Genomic DNA, 21,095 nt, shown 5'->3' on the forward strand with positions numbered 1-21,095 from the left:
CTTTTCCTCAGCTACAGTTCTCATTGAAATATTGTGCTTTTACTCCACTGCATTTATGTTTCAGCTTTACTTTTGCAGATAAAAACATAATCAGCTAATAAATTATGACGTATTGTTATGGATCAGCCACCTGTCAGTACACAGAGTAATTGAGAATCTGCTCCACTTTAAGCAGCTATGCTGTTTTAGTTTCACATCAGACGACTATTTAACTTTAATAGTAATTAATTACTAGAAATTATTATAATTTTTTACTTTTTAAAGGTGTCAAATTGTTTCTAATAGTGCTTCAAACTAAAAGACTGCAGTTTTGTTAGTGTACTTGTACTTCTTGCTACTTGAATGTTGTGTTTGTGTACAACTCTTTTATAGGTTTATAATTGTTATGCTCATAAACTGAGACACTGTCTAGAATGAAAAACAAAAATGAAATGAATGGCAACAATTAGACAAAACACAGAAATGTTTCATAAGGTTCAACACTAATTTATTTATTTGCCTTATTTTTTTCTTCACAACTTCTGTTACGTGTCCACAGACATGAGAAAAAACTCCAGAACACTCAAAGATAAACGTGAGCACTGAGATTTAGACTTCACCACAGACTGGGACCTGTTTCTGCTTCTGTCGTGCTGCTCAGAGCAAAAGTGCAGAACTGGGATCATTTATCTGGTCTACAATGACCACCTCACTCATACTGAGCTGAAATGTGCAAAACTGATCCCCAATTAGCACTTTAAACTCTGGGGTGACACCTGACTAAACAGCAGGCCTGTTATCCTTATTCATCATGGTATACAGAGGAAGAGAGAGTTAATATCATCTGTGTAATGAGACCCAACACAGAAATCTCCATTTATATACAAGACAGAGCCGAGAGGAAGGTTTCCAGTTAGCCATTACAAGGATCATGAATGACAATACTTTACAAGCATCACTTCAAGGGAGGAAAGCTGTTGTCATTAGCAAGCGGTAAGGCAGGAGAGAGGGACAGCAGAAGATAAGTGGACCTGCATGCGTTGATCCAGAGCTATGACAGTTCAAAAGGAGCCAAATATAAAATAAGGAACTCATTTACCTTTTAACAATTATTGGCCAGTGCACTAAAGCTGTCTCACAATGTGTTTTTAACAAGATACCCTGGAACTACTAGGGCTGGAAGCATTACACGTCATCTGCCAGCTCTAAACTGAAGATAAAAGTCTATGTAGTTTGGTTTAATGGATGAAGTATAAATGGCAAAAGAGAATATAATGTTTTACTTGTTTCAGGACAGGACCATGATGTCATTAAATATCACACAGCAGTCTTTTCCATACATTCTTAAAACACTATCATATAAAATCATATTAAATAAAGAGGCTTTGTGCGTGAGGTGAGTGCAGTACATTTAAGAACATAAAACTCATCAAACTTCATGAGTAAAACTGTCTTCTGTTCCAGCAGACAACATACAGTTTACATATATCTTTAAGCAGTTCACAAAACTGAATATACAAAGATAACCCCAAAACAGTCAGAAATAAATTATATAATCCCATCGGATTATTTACTAACTGACAAAAAATATAACAATTAGCTACAAATCTCAATTTTACTTTTCAAAAGCATTAGGCTTCTTTGCTCACCAGGTTGGTTGGCCTGTGACATAGAGAGTCCTAAATACTTTCTGTGAAAGACTAAATGATTGGCTGATCATGTCTTTAGTGTACGTTACATTAGGTTTTTTAGTTAAAACTCTCCTTCAATTGATATTATTGAAGACCAATGTTTGGGGTCATCTTGGTACACTTTAAAATAACAGACAAGAAAAAGCAATAAGGAACCATCTCTGGACATAAAGTCATAACAACACCAAAGCTATTCAAACTGTTCTTGCTTCTGCACAAGCAACAGGATGTTAAATATCTAGCAGCTACAGTGCAAAAGCTACGAGGAGAATTGATTTTAAATGCAACATTTACAGTGAGTGATAATGAGATATACGCTGAACTGTACTGTTACAGGCTATAGCAACATACTGTACTACAAAGCATTGTTGATAATATTCACTCTCCAAAACATTGACGTAGATCATCATAATAAAAACTTGATCTCTAGCATTTACTATTACTCTACATAAAGGTTCTTGAAGACATGGAAGAGTTAATGTCAAAGACGTAACTGAAAGAGAGAGAGCAGATAAAAGAAGGGAGGCACTATCTGGTGCATGGACAACACTCTTGCCCAGTCAAAGCAACTGTCCTCGACAAATTGCAGGTCCAGGATCATTTCAACGTTCCACTTCGCTACAGGAGGAGACTTGATTAATAAATGATTTCATTTAAATTAATAAACTTATTAAGCAACTCTGCTGGCCCCTAACAGACAGAATAAGTGCTTCTTTGATAAACACGTAACTACACACATACAGTACATTTGTTCTTCTGGTGCATTCACTACATAGAACATCTCAGGTCAATTGATTAGTTTAAAGGAATAATTCAACATTTTTGGATATGCAATGATTTGCTTTCTTGACAGGAGTTCTGTATCAGTGCTGCATCCTCATAACATAAGCTTACCAGCTGCTGTCGGTAACTTCACATAAAGCATACAAACCATCAACTACACAGCGACGAAGCAAATACTAAACATTTTTTCCAAAAATGTTGAACTATGTGTTTGAAATCCTGTTATTTCTCAAAAATGATGTGCTAACACAGTGAACAGTGTTTTCAAACTAAAATAACGCTTTGGTTAAAACAATTGAGTGAATGATATAAGACATTAACTCAATAAAGACAATAAAGTGCCATGCAACCAAACTGGTCTGTGGTCTTGTTACAGATATATAACAGTCCCACAAACCTACAACAGAAACAATAAAAGTGTTTTATTTATGGTTATACGCACAAGGGATAGTGTAAAAAAAGCACATCAAGAACAAGGCAAGGACACGAGTTATCTCTCCTGATTGTGGATTATTTTGCCTTAGTCTAGCCAACGAATTCAGTTTTCATGAAAGCGGTTGAAACACAGATACCGCTTTACTATTTAGTCCTAACCAATCCCTCTTCATGCTACTTCAGTGTTAAACGACTGATTTGTTATCAGCTATCTGAAACGTCTGCAGCGGGACAAATACTCTATGCTGTAGAGCACCAAGCCATTTCAAACTGAGGTAATGTACTGTACAGTTTATGTATGACGGATGCATGTGGAGCTATCATCCCTGCACTTAACAACACTTCTACACAGAGAAACATTTAATGTCCCCCCTCACCTGGTGGTGGGTCTTATTTTCAGGGCTGACCACAAAGTAACTTTCCAAAGGGAGTTCGTAGGCTCACAGATGACAGTTTTCTACATGTTTAAACCAAAGCTAGTCCCAATATAAAGCACTGGAAAGTTAATTATGGTATTTGGGTAGTTAGTTTTTCTTATGTATTCTGCTAAAGGTCAGGAGGGAGCACACCATGCAGGGTTTGAGGTGTCGACTGCAAAAAGAGAGAACGTACGGTTTTGTTGGGGTTTGGGATGAGCGGTTGAGTGATGTTATATAGAAGGGTATTTAAATGCTCCTATGTATAAGTTTGTTTATATGGTCTATGTTCATAGAGCAGGATGGTGATCTGAGCTTCTAGATTGTATTGTTTCGTTTGTTCGTCGTTTTCCACCAGGCTGATTCACCTGTCACATCCTCTGAGCAGACGGCACAGTCGGGACAGATGGGAGCGACTGGATCGACTTTCTCCGAGAGAGCTTTGACCTGAGGAAAATAAAGGATGATAAAAAGATAAAAAGGAATAATCGAAATATTACTGCAGTTAAGTTAAACTGTGTTAATTCAACAGGAAAGGGCTCTTTAAAGTTTGTTTTGAGTGACACCACTGACCTGATAGTGCCAGCTAACAGAGGGTTAAAGGCATACAGCCAGTCGTGCATCTCTTTGTCATTAGTGGCCTGCAGCAGTATCCCACGATGCTCGGTGCACACGGCAAACGTGTTGGGAGTCTGCAGACATGAAACACTCTGAGATCAGCAGAGTTCACACAGGTTCACTGAGTTGGTTTTGATTTGTTCTTATTTCAAAATTAAATTTTCTTATTGAACTGAAGCTCATTCATACCCGCAGTAAGGTCTGCTTGTCTTCGCTGTATTCCACCTTTGCAGAGGACAAGTTGATGACGGCTCTCTCAACGCTGTCCCTCTCGCTGCGGTACAGGTAGACGTATGGCCTGCGCACCACCACATAGCGCTTCACCCAACCGCTTGTGTGGGGCTCTAAGAAGTGTAGGTAGCCCTTCTTTGACACAATAGGGCTGCATGTGAAAAAACAAATACAGAGGTTAAGACATAATAAATACAACTTTAACTTAGTTAAATGAAAATAAGAACAGTAACGTTTACAGTAAAAAAAAGATATTTGTGGAATCTGACCTGACACGAATCTCCTGTATGTCAGGAACAAACGTGCACCCTTTGAGAGCTTTCTTTCTGTCCACTGGGCTATAGGGGTCCAGATCCGGGGTGGATGCTCCTGAACTGGGTTCAGTGTGTCTGCACGAAACAAGCAGCATGTTCATAATGCAAAATAAAATAGCATCTGTGTTATTAATTAAATTTTGTAAAAGTGTATATTTAATAAAAGATGGAAAATGCTGAATTGAACTGTAAACTTACCTTATGTCATAGTGTCCCTCGACCAGTGAGGGGCAGGTAGAGGACGGAGTGAGCGTGCTCAGTCCAGATGAAGAGGAGTCTCTCATTAGTGATGCAGACATCTCAGAGAGCTAGAAACACACCCACACATACACAGAAACGCAGACAACGAATCATGCATGGAGAGGCACGCACAAGACAAATACAGACAAAACATACCAGCAAACAATTAAGCACGTACAACACAGACATGCATTCAGAAAACAGTTCAATCAGACCATTTGTCAGCTTCTGACAATGCAGAACCATCACTGTACCACTGCAATTCTCATCATGTCTAAGAGCCCCTTGCTGATAAACGCGTTAAAGAGAACATGCAGGAGAAGCTGCAGGTTAGTAAGAGCCTCGCAGTCTCTAAGGAGGAGGGACAGTGAGGGACAAGGGGATGAAAGGAAGGGAAACTAAATTATTTTAAGGGGTGAAATATGGATTTGTAATAAAGCAGCAACAAATTTCTTGTTCTCATCCATCTGGTTGAAACAAACTCTGAGAATTATCAGTGAATAATATTTAACCCTGATCTGCTGAGTGGTTATTAAGGTTAAGAGTAGTTAGTGATGTGATAGTAGATGCTATGTGGAAAAGACAAAACTCACAGCTGGAAAAAAATGGCTGAATAACCAATTAATGACAGTGGGTAAAGTGTGGGGCTTCGTTATTTTGTGAAGGTACAGCGGTAAACATTAGGTTTTGAAGGATTAATGGGCCAGGTTACAGGGCCTAGGCTGGGGCTCACCTTGCTCTCACTGGCACTGCTGCTCACCTGGCTGTACTCCCTGTTGAAGGTGTGCATCAGCAGTCGCAGACACTGAAAGAAGAATGTGACAACGGATTCTTTCTAGAAGATGTCGAATATATTCTGTATCTGATCATAGCAATCAGAAAATAACAGATAAACATTGATAAAGGTCGTGGAGGTCACCTTGGCAGCCAGCTCCCTCTGCCTCTGGTTGGGGCTGTCGGGGGCAGGGCTGCTGCCAGGGCTGTGACTGAGGACAGGACTCTTTGCAAAGTCGCTGATGTCGCTGCTCTTGTAGAGCGCATCCTGTCCCGCCTGCAGAGTCGCCTCCAGCTTCTCCCTCAGCAGCAGGTAATGCCTGGTCTTCTCCACCTAAAACCGCGAATACATATAAAATTTACTTTTTGTAGTCTCGCAGTATTTTCTCTAAATTCTCTAGTTGTTATCTCTTCTACAAACTCACCTCCTGTAGTAGGCTGAGCTTCTCCAGCTCCCACTGGTGGTCGAGGATGAGGCTGTCGCTGCGGGGTCTCCATCCAGCCAGATTCTCCTCTCCTCTGACATACGCCACTGAGGTGTCCAGGACACGGCGCCGGCGGCGCTGCATTCCTGAAGATGAATAAAATTGTCTGCACTCAGTATGTTAAAACACAGTGTCTAATGTTTAATGAATATATTTTTCATAGCTCATTTTCTCACCTGGACTTCCATTGTCTGCTACATGGCACAGAGTGATTTCATAGACTCCTGTTACACGATTACTGAGGTGGAAAGAGATCATATTTAAAGACTGATTCTGATTCCAATTAAACTGCAATTGATTACATTAAAAAATATATATAAATAAATCTTTTAGTCTAGATTCAGACTATATGAATTTATAAATCTGTACCTCTCAGAGGGTCGGAGGCAGCCGGTGCTGAAAAGGTTTCTGATGGAGCGAGAGGCCGGCAGCTTAGTGTCCCGGGAATAAAACACCATGCAGAAATCTTTGGTAATCACTGTTGGCTGAGTGCAATTCTCCATCTAGTGAAATATATAGAAGATAAAAAAGAATCTGGTCTCAATGAGGCTTAATCAGTTTTATAGTATTTAAACTAAGAAAGGATATTCAGGAAAATCCTGCAAGCAAAAACTTAAAAATCCATGTGACTGAGAATTACATGTGTCCCTCAGTACCTCTAGATAAGCAGAGAGGGTGATATAGATCTTCTCCCCATAAGGAGTGACTCTGTTCAGAAGTAGAGAGTTGTGCATGGAGCTGTCCCATGCTGCCTCAAACCGATAGAAGGTTCTGCAGTGGAAAAAACAAAAATATTATCAATTATCTGCATTTTTTTTTTAAGAAGGAGTCAAGCTAACAACATATAAACAAATTGACTTTTCTTCTATCTCAAAACAATAATTAAAAAAAAGAAATGGCTGGCTTTATACCTATGATCAACTCCCAAGGAGACGCTGCCATTAAAGAATAAAGAGAAACACGACATGAGTTAGAAGCTTTTAACGGCAGCTGTTAAAAGTTTAAACTCAGCAAACAATATTGCACCATGCAAACTGAAAACATGTACTGCAGCAAATAATGTGTGATTAGAAAAAGCATAGTGAAGCTAAATTAAATAAAACAAAGCAATGGTTCTGTCTGAATGATATAGTGTAGGTTTGTTGATAAATTAAAATAAGGACATATTGATGCGTCCAACGCTCGTACTTGTCATCATGTTTTGGCCAGAAGTATCCAGAAGACAGGATGTTTAGCGAAAGGATGTTGGGGTCTATGATGGTCTCATCAGCCTCTGGTGTGTTTCGAATACGACCTGAAGTCAAAGAAGGCATGATGAGATTTTAATCTGCTGACAACACATTATTTAAAGCATACTGGGGTTTTTATTTCTTTATAATCTGAACAAATGTCCTCATTACTCACCAATAACCAGCTCTTTCACATCTTTCCACTCAATATCATTTCCTGTTTCGTGAGCGATAGTAACTGTGATCCTCCTCTGAATACCCTGTGAAGTCCAGAGAAGATGGGAAGAAAACCAGTTTATTACTGGAGCTCCAGATTCAAAGAAAACATGAGAGACAAGATAAAAGATCTGAAGGTGGTTCACGTAATCATGGCAATGTGGTAAAACGTGCTCAGACCTGATGTAAGAGGAAGGTGCCATGACAGGGCATCCCACCTCTGTGGTCAACAACAGCAGGGATGTAACTGGAAACAAGGAAAATATAAAGACGTTACATGCTAATACTCATTTATAAGTGAGATGTACTCAAAAAGTAGTATTGGTATATAAAACTATAAAGGTAGGACTCACTCTCCGTTGGCCTCTAGTTCACAGATCTCAAAGAAGACCATGAGGTCGTACTTGGCGTGACAAGGTCCCGCGGTGGAGCGCGTCAAAGTGCTGAGCTTTGTAGCTGGCACTGAAGAATGTAGAACAGATGAATGAAGATTAAAGAAAAAGCATAAATCAAGAAGGAAAATAAGAAACCTTATTTTCTAAAGCTGAACAAAATGCATAAACATAAATAACATAAAATATATGAATAATATTTTAATTATTAAGTCATTAGTAATTGAAAACATTTGCTGGTTACAGCTTCAAACATAAACATCTGTGTGCTTTTCCGATGTTGCAATAAATAAAAATTCATTAGATTTTTGTTGTAATGGCAATTTGTAAAACTCACAGCTCTGTTCTGAAGATATTTTTTATTTTATCCTATTAAATCAAACATAAGTCTAAAAATACGACTTGTAAATTCTGCTAACTGGCAGTAGAATACAATAAAAAACATTATTCATCATGGATAAGCAATAATGTTTGATATATTCTTAAAAACTACTTACCTGGTTTGGATAAAGGCATCACCCTGGGGAACTGCCTCCTGGAAGGTCTCAGTGGACTGAAAAACACCAAACAGGAAATTGAAAACGTGTTTTTTTCAATCTCTAAAATATCAATTCACTGTTAGTTTGAAAGAAATTCAAGGTCAAACATCTTCCTGACCTAATCAGGTCTTTGCAGAGCGGAGGGAAAGCCTGTTTCTGATAATGACCGAACACCTCGAAGACGATGGGCTGAGTCTTTATGTACTCCACAAAGGATTTAGTCACCTCCACTGTGATCTGACAGAGAACAGAAGGAATAAAACTACAACTACACTCCACAGATAAATATTTGAGGAGCCTGTTTAATAATTAAAACTCCACTAAGAAGATATTTTAAAAGGACAGCAAAAATATTCCACAACTCGTCATCAGTAATCAGTATTATTGATTAGTAACAGCAGGGGATGCCGAGTTTAGTGCTCACATTTTGTACATGGTAGAAGCCCAGCGGGGGTCCTCTGCCTGTGTTCTTCAGCGGCTCGGTGGAGAAAGCTTCATCGTGACGGTGAATGAAACTGAAAATAAGAGCAGACATTAAAACGTCTGACCCTGAAACCACACAAAATATGCAGACAATTACTATGACTCAACATTTCATATATATTAAATTGTCAGATTATTATCAGTTAGCATCTGAATAATAACTTTAACTGAGACAAGACTCAGACTCAGACTGAACTTTAAATAACTTTCAATAAATAAAAGCTGCTACACGCTGCATTTAACATCAATAATACTTAATAAATCTGTAGCATTTACTAAGAATGATGTCGTTTATGTATCACTACTACTCACTTGAACTGACAGAAGATGTCGGCGTACTCGGCCGAGATGCTGGAGGCCTGTAAGACGGTGACTCTGAAGGTGAAGGTGCTGCCGATCTTCAGGTGAGACAGAGCTTTCTCTGGAGACAGGTCCAGAGGAAGATCCAGACCAAGACCCAAACTCTTGATCGGGCTGTTGGGAGCCTCCAGGCTGGCTACAAGAGACAGAGGATGACACATAAACACAGATTTGATGGTGGAGGATGAATACTTGGCAGACCCAAAAGCACTGTGCAGGTCTGTTGGGAACATCTGGTCAAACTCACATTGTCGAACAATATTAACAAATAAACAATAAAATAGTTTCCAGAGCACAGGTCTCCTCTCACCTGCACACGTGTTGTTGTTAACTTCATCTGCAGAGATTCCAATGTCAGCATTTTGTCCTTCTCCCTCCACAATTCGCAGCTCCTCCTGTGAGGTGTTGGAGTGTGACAGACCACCAGGACACGACTCAGTCTGGAACTAAAACACGACAAGAAACCAGTTAGACAGCTTTGTTTGTTATAGAAGACTAATTTCATTTTAATAATCAGAAGTGCATTACTACCTTCTCAAACTGTTTGTCCTCAAAGGAGATCTTGGCAGTGCCTGACTGCCTCACACCAGAGCCGTAATCAGGAGCCTCCTCATCAGCTGAAGAGAGGCAAAATATTACAACATTTCAAAATAAAAGAGAACAGCTATAATGGCTTGTTCACCAAACACTGCCATAAAGATAATACTCCACCATCAGTGGTACCTGAGATGGCCTGCACAGCCACTCGGAGGAAGCCTTTCACCTCTCCTTTCTCACTGACGATGGCCACACGATGTACCAGGGCCACCGGGTACAGCAGGTTACTCAGGTACACAAAAGCCCTGAGGAGAAAGGCAGAGAGAGCAATGAGAGGATTTCACCGCCATCAAGTGCTTATTTTGTGCAATAAAAGAACAAGACTTGAGTTAATACTGCCTCCAGGAGAGGAACAGTGTCTGTTTGGTAGTTGGCTGGTGACTGACCTGCCAACCAGACGAAACCAGGGGAAGCGGTCGTAGAAGGGGTCTCCTCCGGTCAGAGCATGGTCGCAGTCCTCCACAGCGCTGCTGGGAAGCTCTGCAGCACGGTCGTACATTTCTCTCATCAGGTCCAGCCTCTGTCTGCAAGATAAAGCAGACAAACCCCTTATGGACCCCTTGACACAGTTTAGGGCTTGAGCCTGAATCAGCTAAGAATGAGAATGATCAATCATTTTAATGACACATTTGTGGTACCTGAGTTTTTCTAGAGTCCAGTAATGTGTGGCTCCATTCTTCTGATCCTGTACTTCCACAGCCACAATGGTTCGGGGGAAAGGTCGTCGCTCTCTATCTTTAGCCTCGCTGGGGGGCAGCAGGTCAGGTGGCAGCGGAGAGTAGAGAGTGTCTGTCAATAGGACAAACTGGAACTGCACCTGTGGAGGACACGGCACATAAAACATGAGTCACTGCTTGTTTACGTCCAACTGTGTGACGTCTGCAAAATCACACACATCAAGTGAATGATGGTAGAGAGGTACACGGAGGATGAGGGGGAGCTGGTGGCTGACGAGAACGTAGTGACTTACATGGAGTGAACAAAGCCTTTGCTGCTCACATTCACATTCTGTGGTTGGAAAATGATTTGTTCAATTCAATGTATAACTCCTATAGCGCATCCATGCACAACACTGGCAATATTTGTCTTCATTAAACCAACACAGGTTTTTAACAAACACACATTAAATCTAGGTGCTTCAATTAAAGGTGCTACAGCTGTGAAACATCAGCAGGATTTCATAGCTGCTGACTCTAATACAACACGCAGCTTGGGCAGATGGTTGAAATCAATAACTTGCTGAGACATGAAGCAGCAAAGCAAATTATTGTGTTAAGTGCAGGTAATGAAGAGTATAGGGATTTCACAGTGGGCTTAGGGGTAGCCGAATTATAGTAGATGTGGGATGTATTGTTTAAATAAATCTTTGCATAGAATTAAAAACATTCAAATAAATAATGACACGTAACACACGTTTTCTAATGTCCAACCTTTTTCTTTAGCTCCACACTGATAGCATTGGCCTCCTTGAGGAAGATGGCGTTGCCCCAGAGTAGATCCCTGAGAGACGTGAACTGATAGAAACGCCACTTTCTGAACGCCCACAGAGCCAGCTCGGTTTCACGCTGTGTCCACGGCACTGGAGGACAAGATATGTTCCAATGTCAATATGTGAATAAGACGCGATCAAATAAAAGACTGTTTCAGATGATGATTGTTCGATGAGGTAACACAAATAGACACCTTCTTCTTCAGGCTCCTCCTCTTCCTCAGGTGACTCCAGGTAGCGAGAGTCCACTTGTTTCTGAAGAGCCTCTAGTTTACTCTCATAGTCCTGATGGAAAATACATAGCTTAGATTTATAGCTTCCAATAAACAGACTTAGGATAAAACAAAACAGGATTTGATGTTGTCTCCTACCAGTCTTTGCTGTTCTAACAAGTTACTGGCTTCTTCTCTTTCTTTGCGATACTGATCCTCAAGTTCCTGAAGCCTGAAAGCAAAGTTATTACATCCAATAAATAATTCTATAATCATTGCGATCATTGCTATTACTTGACTGTCCTCCCACACACACCTCTGCTCCATCTCCTGCTTCATGTCGATGCCTTGTTTCTCCAGCAGCTCCCTCTGAGCGAATGCCCAGTCCACGGGCTCCACCGGCGTCTCAGTGCACGGTGTCCGCTCTCGCTCCAGGCGAGCCTGCTCCGGGTCGTTGAAGCGAAACACGTGGCTTTTGCCCATGATGATGCGATTCCCTTAAAAATGCAACAGGTCAAACGTCAGGTTGTATCATGATGTTATGCTTAGAACAAGGTGCTGAAATTAGCGTATAAAAATTGACCAGATCACACCTTTAAAATCTAATTATGCGATTTCCAGACATTTGTCTCCCAATATGTTTCTCTCTTCAGTAGTAAAGTAGAAACCTTTTGATTAACTAAATAATATGAAAACTTGCTACTCACCAGAGCGCAGAACAATAGGCGAGGTCACTCTCTTTCCATTGACATACGTCTCTGCTCCCTCACACGGCTCAAGGACGACACATCCTGCTCCAGAAAAGGTTCATAAAACTATTAACCAACCATTTCCACATACCATTTCAAATCAAAACAGACATTGGGCTTGTTTTGTAAAATGTATTTACCTGCTACAATGTTTATTTAACATTTTAATTTTGCAAATTAAGCCACACAGAGAGTAGCCAGACTCTACCTTCTCCCTGAGGGCCTGTTGTGCTGCTGAAGGTGCAGTGTTCATCTTTGATAAAATGGCCGCTGAGAACAATGTCCTGGCGAGTCTTGGCATTTTCACGCCCAACTCTGAGGGAGGATAAGGAAAATTTAATTTATTCATAGAACCAGACACAGCACTTTATCTGGATTAAATGGAAAATGGAAAAACGTACTTGGTGATCCCATCTTTTATATAATACAGCAGACACTCAGACATCAGCGGGTCCTCGTTCAGGTTCACTAGATGAGGAGTCTAAATAGGAAATTATAATAAATATGTTATCATATGTATATCTAACATACTACCACTCAACACAACGTGCCATTGGAACACATCATTGATGTAACCTATGTAAATATCCCATTAAAAAACCCTATTAACAATATATTTACCAGGTAGATCTTATAAAATCTGCTTACTGACTTAACAGGTATCTGACCTTTTTCGGGGAGAAGACGCCCACAGTGCCTCCGTCTTCTCTCATGGCAACACCCATTTCGGCCAGCAGGGCCTCTCTACACAAAGCAGTCAGACAGTTTATACACTGACCATGACCACGAGTAAACCTGCTAATATTTAGCAGGTTTAAAGTTCACCATCTTAGCTCAGTGTGTTAGTATGTTAATGTCTGCACACAATACAGCTGAGGCTGATGGGAGACAAACCTCTCCATGCGGATGGCCTCAGTACGACGCAGCTTCTCCTCCCAGGTCTCATTGAGTTCTGCAATAATTTTCTCAGTTTCCTGTTAATAAAAATAAGAAAACTCAAGCTTTGATTTATCAATTGCCTTCACATTGGATTTCACTCCCGTTTTCCTGTTCCTGATCACACATCTTTTCCAAATTCTCCATTTTGAATAGTCCTGTCATCATTATTCCTACCTTGAGCCTCTCAATGGCCTCTTCACTGGCCGGACTGAAGATGCGATCATGGAGGTTGGTGATGGATCCGGCGCGGCTGGACAGGGCTGACAGCGAAGGCGATGGGCTCATCCCCGTCATGGCGTTGGTCACTGTGGAGAGATCACCCCTTTGATTGACAGCCTGGCGATTATTCACAAAGTTTTTGTAATCGCACAGGTCTGCCAGAGAGAGAGGCGTTGCATGGTAGAGAGCGAGGAAGGAAGGAAGGAAGGACACAGGAGCAGACGCCAGGTAATTAAGTAGGGACATCGGGGATTGAGGTATTGAGGAAAACGCAGATAAAAAAGGGAAAAAACAGGGGAACAACAGGGAGGAGCACAAAAAAAGAAGAGAAAGCTCAAATAATGGATCAAAGTAGCAGTGCTTGTTTGCTTACCAAAGCCATTGCAGAGAAAAAAAGCAACTCAAACTGTTAATAGATTGTAAGTTAAAGACCTGAACCTTTGTTTTTAACCTCCAAACATACGCATTCAACAAGCTTGCAAGCATGAGTATAAAAAAAAGAAATATATATATATAAAACTAAATGCATAAAGACCAAGTACAGCCTGATTTTCCCCTTTTTGTGACACACATCATAATAACTGTTCAGCACAGCCTTTGGTGACGTAGCTCCTGGCAGTGCAGGCCTCTGAGCCCCTGACTCATAGCTTCAATTAGCTCCACACACAGAGAACCAGGAAGCAAAGAAAAAAGCTCCTCAGCAGTCTAAAATGGCGTCCTCCCAGTCAGTCCTTTATTCCATGATTACTAAATAAAGCACAAAACACCTTGTGCCAAAGCTGGCTTTCCTTTTCATGTAATTTATAATGGTGAAACAGAATCCTCGTGGGATCACAGTGCAAAGCTTTTTAGCCATTTTAAGTGTGTTAAAAGGATAAAAGTATTTAGAGCTTCCCCATACTAAAAGCAGGGACAAAGCATTGGAATCAGAACTGATGGGATGTAAAAGGAGGCCATTTTGTGGCTTTACTGAGAAAATACTGCAACAAGTTTAACAGATTATTTTTGTGTTGCTCTAAATAATCGCTGCATGCTTTCCATAGTTTTTATCTCATCATCTGTATGTCTTGTCTGACTTTGCATAACGTCTAAGCGTTTGTTAGTTGAGTCTCTGGTGTGGTTCGAGAAGGCGTTCAGGAATCTTATTAGTTGCAAAGCGCAGGCTTGCGAGAGTTTATACACACATTTCAAACCAGTGATGGTGGGGCCGGTGCAGCGATACACTGATAGAACAAAGGAGAAAAAAGAGGGTGTGTGTGAGAGAGCGAGAGTAAGAGAGAGAGAGAGAGAGAGAGAGAGAGAGACACCTACAGCACCTCCAGCCTAAACAAAAACTGTCTAAATGCACATTTTTGTAAATGCTTGTGTGTTTAAACCTATGTGCATTCTCTCACACTCACTCTCTATGATGTCTCCCAGGCCCTGTGCATACAGCAGGTCCTTGAGGCGAGCCACCTCCTCCTTCAGCTCACGCACCAGGCGGTTGTTGGGGTCCTCGTTGATCACAGCGTTGCAGCGGATCTGTTTGGCACGATCAGCATAGCTGATCATGGGACAAGATGATACAGTCGTCAAGGTGTGAAGCATGAATCCAGAGGCCCCGCACACTGAAGTCAATACTACAGGAACAGTGGTGCATGTAGTTGATAATACACTATTAAATCACTACTCTACAAGTTGAGCCTGTCACTATTTACTTTACTTTATTCTACTGAAAATTTGACATTTTCCTCACCGGAGGGTACTGAGAGTTTCATCATAGTTGATATCAGCAGGGCTGAGGGCGGCCACCATGGCTGTGCGAGAGTTTCCTCCTGCAGGACATTAAATAAGACGATGCATCAATTCACAGAGAAAATTATAGTTTTTTTTTATAAAAAATAATGGTTAAATGTTTGCATACCCAGGTTCTCCCTCAGCAGCCAGGTGAGAACTGAATCTCTATAGGGAATGAAACTCTCCACCTTCTTCTTTTTCTTGTTCTGTACACGAAATGATCATTATTTGCTATTCTCCTTAGAAAATCTAAAAGAAATACGTCATAAAACTTTTGAATTTTACTCACCTTGTTTGGTGCAGAGTCCTGACAGGTGGAACAGAAACATCAGAAACACCAACGTTAGTTATTCTGACAACAGGAAATAAGAATTTGCTGCAGGATACTGTATATGTGACAACAAGTTAAAATCATACCAGTTCAGCCAGAGCAGAAATAACTTTCCCCAGAGTGGTTAAAGATTTGTTGATGTTTGCTCCTTCCTGGAAATTTAAAGAAATACAGTTCAGTAATTCCATGTATTTATCCACTGATTTAAATTTAAATATAACATCTGCCTTATAATAATTACTATTAACCCTCTGGGGTCCAGAGTGTTTTTAGTTTTGACTACTTTTGATTTGTGCTTTATAATTCGACTAAAAAACTGTTGAACTCAAATAGTATATAATGTTCAATGTGAAAACCACAAACATGTTGAATGATCTGTTTTTTTACAGTTTCAGAGGTCTGAAGTCCTTTCTGTCTCTCCAGTGTATTGCAAAAATAAATAAAATAAACCATAAAAACAACATCTTACCTTGAGTCTGGTTCCTTTAGCTCCAGTTGAGTCAGCTCTCTCACTACCAGCCAAGTCCACGAGACTGATCTTGCTGACCTGTACAATAATAGAAAAACAAATCAAATCTAATGGCTCTAAATGAAAAAGATTGGGTGAATAACTGGCACTAGGTAGCACCCCCACTGTAGCTGTAAATTTTATTAAAATTAAAGGCTTTATTGATTTGTGTTTTTAAGATGCACATGTCTGATTTCTAAGACTATGAGCTGAGCTTATTGTCAGGACCTTTTCTGATGTGTTGTCCGTCTCCATGTCATGTTTCTTCTGCGTGAAGATGATGTTGAAGACAGCATGGGAGCGGCTGCTGGTTTCGTTCATGTTGGTAGCAGCCACAGTCCTGGGAAAAAAGGAAAACGTTGTTAACGATGATGTTGGTACATTATTCCAAGTACAAATCGAATGGTTACTCCACAGTTAGCACAAAGTCTAGTTCTGTCACCTGGCCTTGTTTCCAGAGTCCATCAGGTCCTGGATGTCATTGTAGGAGGTGACGGCGAGTTTGGACAGATCCTCGACGTAGGGTCCCATCAGAGGGTGCTCTCTGACGCGAAGGTTTCCTTTGTTTTTGGGATTCAGCAGGTCCCGCACACGCTCACAGTAGATCTCCATGTAACTCACCTGGAGGAGGAGTTATTAATCACTACTACTCATTTACCACAGGGACAATATAAGATTATAAATTCTGTACATCAGGTTCAGCCTAACTAGCACAATAAAGCTTCCCCATTCAACTATTATTTATGTTTCAATTAATTCATCTTTTAATATTCATAGTTTGAGACTGACAAGGCTGTACAGGCTTATTTCAAGGCCGACCTGTCCTCAGCGCTCACATACAAACTGTGAGACACAGCACAGAAACTACTGTGTGGCCAAAATATGAAAAATAACGTGTGAAAAGTAAAAGAGTTCAAGATCGCTCACCTCCACAGAGTAAGACATGCTGTTGTCATTATTGTGGTCATTAATCTTGGTGAAAAGGTCCTCGCACAGCTGAGAAACAAATAATGGATTGTCATTTATGTGGTCAAGAAGAAATATGTCTGAATGGTCCAAAGACCATTATTCTCAGTAGAAATATTTTGATGCTTTGAGAGGCACTGTTTCATTACCAGAGGGATGATTCCCTGCTGGTCCTGCTCCTGTCGACCCATCATGGTGTAGCTTTTGCCTGCTCCTGTCTGGCCGTATGCAAATATGCACACGTTGTAGCCTTCAAAGGCATGAAGCAGCATCTCCTCTCCGATGTCCCTGTACACCTGCATCTGGGATGCATAGTTGATGTCCTCGGGCTGCAGTGGAATTAAAGGGAAAAGGATGAGAGACAGAAAATCATTGTTTTTCACTGCACCACTGGTGATTTGTATTAGAGCAAATCATTCATCTTCTTCTCTTACTAATGCATAAGTTTAACTTTTCTATCATTAAAACTGAAATGATGCAGTGCTACTCACCGTGGTATGTGACCAGTAAGAAAAGTCGAAGTTAAAGCTCTTGTTTTCTTTCGGTTGTTTAGGGTTCAGGATCGCTGAAAGACACCAAAAAAAGTTTTGTACACATATTGTTTCATTTTAAGTAGCAGGATGCCGACTGTGAAGGCATAAAAGTTTATTCTATATGTTTCACTGCAATACATTTTCTCCCTTATTTTTGTGCCCTAGTATTTTTGTCTTTAAACATCTAGGTCCCGTGTTGTATTTAATCTGTATTTTTGTTTTCATTTTTTTGTTTTATGGATATTCACATGTTACATCTATCTATCCATTAAGTTTTGTTTTTATTTTAGATACTTTAAAACAGCAAAACCTATTTGAGTTGGTATTCCTCACATTTAGCAGCACATATTGTGTCATAACATTTCCCAGAGAAAATAATACATCAGAGAAGTGTTATTAGCTCTAATAGCAGCAGTTTTAAATGCACCATCATCCCTTTTAAAGAGGGGAGGGTTGCAGTGCATGGAGAAAATGATCGACCTCGAACTGAGCAGGAGCAGCTGCTCTTTTGGCTACAAACCGAATCCGCTGCACCGCCTCCTGTGGACAAGTTCGACACAGCAGCAGAAACGTGCTGCTGAAAAAAGCACTCAGCCAGAAACAACTCAAGTGTGGCTTCAATGCAGGAAAATATCAAACGAGAGAGAGTTGAGAGCCCTCGCATTCAGAGTCAGCGAAGTTAATGAGATGAAATAATGAAAGTTTGAATCTTTGCCTCTAATGAGGTCATTAAAAACGCTGACAGGCACAAAGAACACAAACACACACATCAGCTGATCCTGTGTCTGGGCTCAACCAGAACAACGGGGTCTTTTTAGGCCGCTGAAGCTCGTATGATGAGCGAGGAGAGCTGTGTTGGTCACTACATCCTACAAACACTGACGGGCTTCAGGCCTGACTGAAGCTTTTGTTTCCCTCCATGCCCGCTCTCTTGTTGCTGGAGGGCAAAGCTGCCTACGAGACAAATAGCTGAGGTGAAATGTTAAGCGTGGCTCAGTGTGGGTAATGGGAATATCATCAAAACATTATCAGGAAGTCACTGAATTTCTGAGCCTGTATTTCTTGATACCACAACTTTAGATTAAGAGTGACTCAAAAGAAATAAAGTGTAAAACATTTTCAAATCGCTGCCTTCTTGTATAGATTACACAGACTACAGTGAGCATAGTACATCGCCTGCATTTTATCATAATTCCTGTTGCAATGATCTAAATGTGTTATTTATTTTAAGCCTCTATATGTAAAAAGTATTCATGTAAATGGAGAACAGCACACAGTATGTTTCTGTGTCACTACTCCTGTTCACAATACCCTGTGAAATACTTGAATTAGTACTCACTCGTGGTGTTTCCTGACATCTGGATGATGCATTTGCTCTCCTTTCCGATCTCTCTCGAGTTGAAGGGTCGGACTCTCACCGCCACCTTCACCGACGCCCCCGCCATGATGGAGGTGGGTGTGTTAGTGAGTGGAAGAGCTGGAGATCTGTGTGGCTGCACAGACACACACCTGGCACCTGCACAGGTGGATGATGAGCCAGATTTACTGGATGTACAGAAGCATACACGGAAGAATCTGACCGACATTTGTTGTGAAGCATTGTTACTGCTCTGTATTTCACAGCCTAATACGGTTAAATGCCCAAATCTAGACTTAATTAGACTCTTTAATCACCATGTGTTGGTATATTATTCTACATATTAGTGACATGGCCTTGTTAGCGTCACTAAAATGAGTAAGACAACATGACACATCCTCCATTTCACCCTGAATCAGACAGAGTCACAGCTCTTAAAACACTAAATGGCTGAGATATGGTTTGATCAGCAGCATCCCTCTTTTGCACAGTAAGATGGCTGCATCATCCCCTCGCCTCATCTCTCAGGGCCTCGTAGTGACACTGTATCTCCTCTCACGAATAAAAACACTCACCATAATTCACTGTAGCCTTTATTCACAGCACATTTACAATAACAATTCATCCCAATTATGTTAGTTTTAGACTTGGCTCTGTTAGTGAACATATTATTTAGGCTGATCTATGCGATATACAGTATATTTGCCTGAAAGCAACGCGACATCACAAACATCTTGTCAACCTCAGCTGATGAAAAATAAAGCATGAACCCTGAACATCGTCGTGACAGGACATTAAATGTCCAGTGCAAACGCGATGATAAGACAAATTCTCACCAAATCTGCGGTAAAGTCTGTGAATCCTTAAAGCCTATGTAAATATTGCCTCCTCCATCTTGATCTGCCTGCCGCACCTCAAAGACAGGCCGCGTAAACACAAACGGCACGGACACCAAATCTTCCAACACTGCGTCAGAAAGGAGGTCAGCGCACATTTAATGACACTTTCCACTCCGAGTACAGACGACGTGATGTTTTTAAAAGATGATGGTTATTAAAAGACGCGCAGAGGAATCAAACTATCCTGGAGCAGCGCTGTAGTTTTACATCTATAACGCACAAATAAAGGCCTCGACATCCCAAACAACGCGTGACACCCTTCAGAGGCGATGATGACAGAAAAACATCTCACATGAGACGTCGTCTTACCTCAGCAACTCAGACTCGACGACCGCAGAGGGCGAATCCCATTCAAAACAGCGCACGGATCCTCCGGTGCCTCCTCGTTCAATCTCCTCTCCAGCCTGGATTTGTGCCTTTCTCGCTGTTTTTGGTCAGCCTACAGCATCCTTTCCCTCCGTGCACCCATACATGGAGAATCCGCCGGAGGAAGAGAGACGGAGTCAGCCGCAGCTTCAGCAGCAGCTGCAGCGCTGGGTGGGCTGAGAGTTGAACACAGTGGTGCGTCAATTAAAAAAAGAGTGGGAGACGGGGGGTGTGTGTGTGTGTGTGTGGGGTAGGGGGGTGGCTGGGAGGATGATGCTCCAGCGGCCCGCCGTCAGTCTGTAGGAAAATGGCGGTGCTGCTGTGCCAGGGATGCTGGGAGGCGGTGGTGACATCAGCAGCAGCAGCAGCACGCAGCCAAGAGGCAGAGCGATGCAGCACAGAGAGGAGAGGAGGGGAGGGAGAGGAGAGGACCAGGGTTGGGGCCTCAGAGACAAACATGGATAAAAACAGGAGGATGAGACAGAAAAGAGAGAGAGAGAGAGGCTGTCATGGGCCAGACTGCAGGGCTAGAGATGCAACTGTCTTAAACCCCACATATTAAAGGTGCCCCCAAAACCTCCAGGTTCACTGCAGGTCAAAGGGTTTATGGTCATTTGGGATCAAATACTGTAATTGAGTAACTGTCCGGTATCTACTGACTAATCAATCTGACCTCAACGTGTTATTATTAGAGGTCTTTATATTTAATTATTCTCCATGTTGGCTCCACATTGACACAAAAAATGCGCGTTACGCACCACATAGTACACGAACCTGATCAACCAATGAACATGCACTTTGTTTATTTTGACAGCATTTGAACATTAATCCATACAGTGTCCGTAATCACAGCATCTGTACTGCAGTGCCATCTTGTGGAAAGATTACAACTTGAATCAAAAAGAACCAACAAGTAATCTGTGGAAAACTGCAGGTTTTATAACCAGTAGGGCTTTTTGAAATTAACCC

General features: G+C 41.2%; 1 protein-coding gene across 6 annotated transcripts; it reads right to left on the reverse strand.

The window, feature by feature from the left end:
• Window positions 1–480: 480 nt before the first annotated feature.
• kif1ab (kinesin family member 1Ab) lies at window positions 481–20,340 on the reverse strand. Of its 6 annotated transcripts, XM_026375354.1 has the most exons (50): window positions 20,070–20,340; window positions 18,844–19,020; window positions 17,463–17,536; window positions 17,121–17,300; window positions 16,933–17,001; window positions 16,448–16,626; window positions 16,234–16,345; window positions 15,967–16,044; window positions 15,584–15,649; window positions 15,456–15,473; window positions 15,294–15,372; window positions 15,126–15,204; window positions 14,791–14,933; window positions 14,575–14,613; window positions 13,346–13,476; window positions 13,127–13,206; window positions 12,901–12,976; window positions 12,634–12,713; window positions 12,441–12,547; window positions 12,191–12,274; window positions 11,800–11,980; window positions 11,643–11,715; window positions 11,466–11,556; window positions 11,213–11,361; window positions 10,421–10,599; window positions 10,169–10,306; window positions 9,909–10,027; window positions 9,717–9,802; window positions 9,496–9,631; window positions 9,138–9,321; window positions 8,767–8,857; window positions 8,461–8,579; window positions 8,301–8,356; window positions 7,765–7,873; window positions 7,592–7,658; window positions 7,371–7,455; window positions 7,155–7,260; window positions 6,878–6,901; window positions 6,623–6,737; window positions 6,336–6,469; window positions 6,143–6,204; window positions 5,907–6,052; window positions 5,627–5,815; window positions 5,441–5,512; window positions 4,666–4,775; window positions 4,423–4,542; window positions 4,112–4,304; window positions 3,878–3,996; window positions 3,673–3,751; window positions 481–2,288 (listed from the first exon to the last, which is right to left on the reverse strand). In XM_026375354.1, exons 2-49 carry the CDS (start codon window positions 18,947–18,949, stop codon window positions 3,676–3,678), a joined length of 5,109 nt encoding a protein of 1,702 aa, XP_026231139.1. In that variant the 5' UTR covers window positions 18,950–19,020; window positions 20,070–20,340; the 3' UTR covers window positions 481–2,288; window positions 3,673–3,675. The 6 variants fall into 6 exon arrangements, with proteins under 6 accessions (XP_026231139.1, XP_026231141.1, XP_026231138.1 ...); XM_026375356.1 differs by having other exon boundaries at window positions 481–3,751; window positions 5,468–5,512; XM_026375353.1 differs by having other exon boundaries at window positions 481–3,751.
• Between the last annotated feature and the right edge of the window lie 755 nt (window positions 20,341–21,095).

This window comes from Anabas testudineus, chromosome 17 (genome assembly GCF_900324465.2).
Source record: "Anabas testudineus chromosome 17, fAnaTes1.2, whole genome shotgun sequence".
Lineage (NCBI taxonomy): Eukaryota > Metazoa > Chordata > Actinopteri > Anabantiformes > Anabantidae > Anabas > Anabas testudineus.